Raw genomic sequence first — 9431 nt, 5'->3', positions numbered from 1 at the left:
CTCATACATACATATATATACACTCATACATACATATATATATATACACTCATACATACATATATATATATACACTCATACATACATATATATACACTCATACATACATATATATACACTCATACATACATATATATACACTCATACATACATATATATACACTCATACATACATATATATACACTCATACATACATATATATACACTCATACATACATATATATACACTCATACATACATACATATACACTCACATACATATACACTCACATACATACATACATATATATACACTCATACATACATATACACTCATACATACATACATATATATATATACACTCATACATACATATATATACACTCATACATACATACATACATATATACACTCATACATACATACATACATATATATATACACATACATATATATACACACATATATATATACACTCATACATATATATACACTCATACATACATATATACACACTCATACATACATATATACACTCATACATACATATACACACTCATACATATACACACTCATACATACATATATATACACTCATACATACATATATATACACTCATACATACATATATATACACTCATACATACATATATATACACTCATACATACATATATATACACTCATACATACATATATATACACTCATATATACATACATATACACTCATACATACATACATATACACTCACATACATATACACTCACATACATACATACATATATATACACTCACATACATATACACTCACATACATACATACATATATATACACTCATACATACATATACACTCATACATACATACATATATATATATACACTCATACATACATATATATACACTCATACATACATACATACATATATACACTCATACATACATACATACATATATATATACACATACATATATATACACACATATATATATACACTCATACATATATATACACTCATACATACATATATACACACTCATACATACATATATACACACTCATACATACATATATACACTCATACATACATATACACACTCATACATATACACACTCATACATACATATATACATATATACACACTCATACATACATATATACATATATATACACTCATACATACATATATATACACTCATATATATATAAACTCATACATATATATATATATATATATATAAACTCATACATATATATACACTCATACATATATATATACACTCATACATATATATATATATATACACACTCATACATATATATATATATACACTCATACATACATATATACACTCATACATACATATATATATACACTCATACATACATATATACACTCATACATGCATATATACACTCATACATACATATATATATACACTCATACATACATATATATACACACTCATACATACATATATATATACACACACTCATACATATATATACACTCATACATACATATATACACTCATACATACACTCATATATACACTCATACATACACTCATACATACATATATACACTCATACATATATATATACACTCATATATACACTCATACATACATATATACACTCATACATATATATATATATACACTCATACATATAAATATATACACTCATACATATATATATACACTCATACATACATATATACACTCATACATACATATATACACTCATACATACATATATACACTCATACATACATATATATACACTCATACATACATATATATACACTCATACATACATATATATACACTCATACATACATATATACACTCATACATACATATATACACTCATACATATACACACATACATATATACATATATACACACTCATACATACATATATACATATATACACACTCATACATACATATATACATATATACACACTCATACATACATACATATATACACACTCATACATACATATATACATATATACACACTCATACATACATATATACACACTCATACATACATATATACATATATATACACTCATACATACATATATATACACTCATATATATATAAACTCATACATATATATATAAACTCATACATACATATATATACACTCATATATATAAACTCATACATATATATATATATATAAACTCATACATATATATATATATAAACTCATACATATATATACACTCATACATACATATATACACTCATACATATATATACACTCATACATATATATATATACACTCATACATACACTCATACATATATACACTCATACATACATATATACACTCATACATACATATATACACTCATACATAGATATATATACACTCATACATAGATATATATACACTCATACATACATATATACACTCATACATGCATATATACACTCATACATACATATACACTCATACATATATATATATATACACTCATACATATATATATATATACACTCATACATATATATATATACACTCATACATACATATATACACTCATACATACATATATACACTCATACATACATATATATATACACTCATACATACATACATTCATACATACATACATACATACACTCATACATACATATATACACTCATACATATATATATACACTCATACATATATATATATATACACTCATACATATATATATATACACTCATACATATATATATACACATATATATACACTCATACATACATATATATATACACTCATACATACATATATATACACTCATACATACATATATATATACACTCATACATACATATATACACTCATACATACATATATACACTCATACACATATATATATATACACTCATACATATATACACTCATACATATATACATATACACTCATACATACATATATACACTCATACATACATATATACACTCATACATACATATATACACTCATACATACATATATACACTCATACATACACTCATACATATATACACTCATACATACATATATACACTCATACATACATATATACACTCATACATAGATATATATACACTCATACATAGATATATATACACTCATACATACATATATACACTCATACATGCATATATACACTCATACATATATATATATACACTCATACATATATATATATACACTCATACATATATATATACACTCATACATATATATATATACACTCATACATATATATATATACACTCATACATACATATATACACTCATACATACATATATACACTCATACATACATATATACACTCATACATACATATATATATACACTCATACATACATATATACACTCATACATACATATATACACTCATACATAGATATATATACACTCATACATAGATATATATACACTCATACATACATATATACACTCATACATGCATATATACACTCATACATATATATATATACACTCATACATATATATATATATACACTCATACATATATATATATACACTCATACATATATATATATACACTCATACATACATATATACACTCATACATACATATATACACTCATACATACATATATATATACACTCATACATACATTCATACATACATACATACACTCATACATACATATATACACTCATACATATATATATACACTCATACATATATATATATATATACACTCATACATATATATATATATATACACTCATACATATATATATATACACTCATACATATATATATACACATATATATACACTCATACATACATATATATATACACTCATACATACATATACACTCATACATACATATATATATATACACTCATACATACATATATACACTCATACATACATATATACACTCATACACATATATATATATACACTCATACATATATACACTCATACATATATACATATACACTCATACATACATATATACACTCATACATACATATATACACTCATACATACATATATACACTCATACATACATATATACACTCATACATACATATATACACTCATACATACATATATACACTCATACATACATACACTCATACATACATATATACACTCATACATACATATACACTCATACATACATATACACTCATACATACATATACACTCATACATACATATACACTCATATACACACTCATACATACACTCATACATACATATATACACTCATACATACATATATATACACTCATACATACATACATATATATACACTCATACATATATATACACTCATACATACTCATACACACTCATACATATATATATATATATACACTCATACATATATATATATACACTCATACATATATATATACACATATATATACACTCATACATACATATATATACACTCATACATACATATACACTCATACATACATATATATATATACACTCATACATACATATATACACTCATACATACATATATACACTCATACACATATATATATATACACTCATACATATATACACTCATACATATATACATATACACTCATACATACATATATACACTCATACATACATATATACACTCATACATACATATATACACTCATACATACATATATACACTCATACATACATATATACACTCATACATACATATATACACTCATACATACATACACTCATACATACATATATACACTCATACATACATATACACTCATACATACATATACACTCATACATACATATACACTCATACATACATATACACTCATATACACACTCATACATACACTCATACATACATATATACACTCATACATACATATATATACACTCATACATACATACATATATATACACTCATACATATATATACACTCATACATACTCATACATATACACTCATACATATACACTCATACATACATACATACATATATATATATACACTCATACATACATATATACACTCATACATACATATATACACTCATACACATATATATATATACACTCATACATATATACACTCATACATATATATATATACACTCATACATATATACACTCATACATATATATATATACACTCATACATACATATATACACTCATACATACATATATACACTCATACATACATATATACACTCATACATACATATATACACTCATACATACATATATACACTCATACATACATATATACACTCATACATACATATATCCACTCATACATACATATATCCACTCATACATACATATATCCACTCATACATACATATATACACTCATACATACATATACACTCATACATACATATACACTCATACATACATATACACTCATATACACACTCATACATACACTCATACATACATATATACACTCATACATACATATATATACACTCATACATACATACATATATATACACTCATACATACTCATACATATACACTCATACATATACACTCATACATACATATATACACTCATACATACACTCATACATACTCATACATATACACTCATACATATACACTCATACATACATATATACACTCATACATACACTCATACATACATATATACACTCATACATACATATATACACTCATACATACATATACACTCATACATACATATACACATACATACATATACACATACACTCATATACACACTCATACATACATATATACACTCATACATACATATATATACACTCATACATACATATATATACACTCATACATACATATATATACACTCATACATACATATATATACACTCATACATATACACTCATACATATACACTCATACATATATATATACACTCATACATATATATATACACTCATACATATATACACACTCATACATATATATATACACTCATACATACATATATATATACACTCATATATATATACACTCATACATACATATATATATACACTCATACATACATATATATATACACTCATACATACATATATATATACACTCATACATACATATATATATACACTCATACATACATATACACTCATACATACATATACACTCATACATACATATACACTCATACATACATATACACATACACTCATATACACACTCATACATACATATATATATACACTCATACATACATATATATATATACACTCATACATACATATATATACACTCATACATACATATATATACACTCATACATACATATATATACACTCATACATACATACATATATATACACTCATACATACACATACATACTCATACATACATATATACTCATACATACATATATACTCATACCTACATATATATATATATACACTCATACATACATATATATACACTCATACATACATATATATATACACTCATACATACATATATATATACACTCATACATACATATATATATACACTCATACATACATATATATATACACTCATACATACATATACACTCATACATACATATACACTCATACATACATATACACATACACTCATATACACACTCATACATACATATATATATACACTCATACATACATATATATATATACACTCATACATACATATATATATATACACTCATACATACATATATATATATACACTCATACATACATATATATACACTCATACATACATATATATACACTCATACATACATACATATATATACACTCATACATACTCATACATACACATACATACTCATACATACATATATACTCATACATACATATATACTCATACCTACATATATATATATATACACTCATACATACATATATATACACTCATACATACATACATATATATACACACACATACATATATATATATACACACACATACATATATATATACACACTCATACATATACACACATACATATACACACATATATATACACACACATACATATATATATATACACATACACATATATACACATACATACATATATATGTATAGTGGAGCAGGTTGAGAGCTTCCTTGGTGTCCATATCAAAAAACGAACATGGTCCAAGCAGACCAAGACAGTCGTGAAGAGGGCATGACAAAATCTATTCGCCCTCAGGAGACTGAAAAGATTTGTCATGGGTCCTCAGATCCTCAAAAGGTTCTACAGGTACACCATCGAGAGCATCCTGACTGGTTGCATCACTGCAGCGTATGGCAACTGCTCGGCCTCCACTGCAAGGCACTACAGAGAGTAGTGCGTACAGCCCAGTACATCACTGGGGCCAAGCTTCCTGCCACCCAGGACCTCTATACCAGGCGGTGTCAAGAGGTAGCCGGAGTGCCAAGTCTAGGTTCGGCTTCTACCCCCAAGCCATAAGACTCCTGAACATCTAATAAAATGGCTACCCAGACTATTTGGATTGCCCAACCCCTTTTATACCACGGCTACTCTGTTATTATCTATGCATAGTCACTTTAATAACTCTTGCTACATATTACCTCAATTACCTCGACTAACCGGTACCCCCTGTATATAGTCTCGCTATTGTTATTTTACTGCTGCTCTTTAATTACTTGTTACTTTTATTTGTTACTCATTTTTTTAAACTGCATTGTTGGTTAGGGGCTTGTAAGTAAGCATTTCACTGTAAGGTATACACCCGTTGTAGTCGGCCCATATGACTAATACAATTCTGATCAAACACCTTTGGGATGAATTGTAACGCCAAATGCTGGCCCAAAATCAGTGCGCGACCTCACTAATGCTCGTGGCTGAATGGAAGTAAGTCCGCCCAGGCGAGTGGAGGCTGTTATAGCAGCAAAGGGTGGACGAACTCCATATTAATGCCGATGATTTTGGAATGAGATATTCGAGCAGTAGTCCACATACTTTTGGTCATGTAGTGTTTTCACTGTAACAGACCTGAAAAATACCAGTTTGTATATTATGCAGTGGGATAGGATGTACATAGGACAATACTTACTCCACGCAGTCTACCAGGGCAGATTCCGCATGCCGACTTGGGTGCCTTGCCCACCTTCTTGGTGTACAGGTACACAATGCGGTTACCAGGAGTCCGGGACCTGTAAGTGAGGGAATACACATTACACAATGCAAAGTTGGCAACAATATTTTGAGGGATGAAAACATGCTTACATTAGTTTTCCCAAGACTACTTTATTTAAAATGCATAGCTAGCTAGATACAACCACGTGCAAGCCAGTACTAACGTTACTAACGATCAACAACCAAACCGTTACAAGGTCACAAGAAAGAAACAGGCACTGTAGTAACTAAGAATGGCACAGAGCCAAGGGAAAAGCAAAAAGCCAAGGGAATTGCAATGTAATTAGCTAGTTATAGCTACATGCTAGCTACTTACAGCCTAGTTTTGTTGGAGGCGGTGTTGTAGGACAACCTACGACGGTAAGTTAGGCGCTGGACCATGGTGATACCTGTAAATACATGATTATGAGTATAACGTAACACCGATTGATTACATTATTACCTTTTCTAGCTAGCTTGTTCATTAAGCAATGGTATCGGGGACTGCCGATGGCGTCAACATTACTGCGCAAGACTGTGTAACCAAGTAAGCTAGGTAGTTGATATACTACCTAACAAACGGATCAAGATGAAAACGTTTGATTTTACGTGGAAGAATACACCGTAGTTTGTCAATTTAAACAAGTCAATTTAAGGCAGCAAACCTGCAAAGGCATTTTTTTTGTAGTTACCAAAATGGAGACATGTTTGCTTTGTGCTAATGTTACTGAAGATATGATACTTAGAGGGCAATGACAAAGTACTAGGATAACATGAAATATCATCATCAACGTGTTAACGGTTTCTAACAATGGAAATATGGTCTTTGAAATACGAGTTGTCATATTATATAAACACAGATTACAACAGATTACTTAGACGAAGTATAAGCGATTAAATCTAAGCCGCCATACCTTCTATTAATGTCACCGGAAAAGGAAGGACTAAAGACGGTACTTTGGAATTTGACGTTTTTCTTCTTCCTGTGAGTTTCCAGCAGACTGGACGTTGTGTTGCGTATTGTTGCCTTCCGCAGGTCGGCGTGAGAATTGCAGTTTTATATATCTAATAGCCTCACACCACCTGTACATAGCCTCGCTATTGCTATAGTTATTTTACTGCTGCTATTTAATTTTGTTACTTTTATTTTATTTCTTTTTATAACTTATCTATTTTTTACTTAACTTCTTAAAGCATTGTTGGTTAAGGGTTTGTAAGAAAGCATTTCACTGTAAGGTCTACACCTGTTGTATTCGGCGCATGTGACAAATACAATTTGATTTGATTTAGGAACAAATTCTTATTTACAATGACGGCCTACACCAGCCAAACCCTAGTGACGCTGGGACAAT

General features: G+C 28.1%; 1 protein-coding gene across 2 annotated transcripts in view; it reads right to left on the bottom strand.

The window, feature by feature from the left end:
• LOC100194607 (ribosomal protein L34) overlaps positions 1–9085 on the bottom strand; it is an 18738-nt gene extending 9653 nt beyond the window's left edge. The window contains exons 1-3 of one of the 2 annotated variants that reach the window (XM_014207447.3): positions 8994–9085; positions 8417–8489; positions 8018–8117 (exon numbers count right to left, since the gene is read on the bottom strand). In XM_014207447.3, coding sequence (XP_014062922.1) covers positions 8018–8117; positions 8417–8481 — 165 coding nt within the window. In that variant the 5' untranslated portion in view covers positions 8482–8489; positions 8994–9085. 2 annotated transcript variants of the gene reach the window in all.
• Positions 9086–9431: the final 346 nt, after the last annotated feature.

Source organism: Salmo salar, chromosome 07 (genome assembly GCF_965601325.2).
Source record: "Salmo salar chromosome 07, fSalSal1, whole genome shotgun sequence".
Classification (NCBI taxonomy): domain Eukaryota; kingdom Metazoa; phylum Chordata; class Actinopteri; order Salmoniformes; family Salmonidae; genus Salmo; species Salmo salar.
Note: the sequence above shows the minus strand (reverse complement) of the source record. Positions and strands in the feature narration are given on the sequence as shown.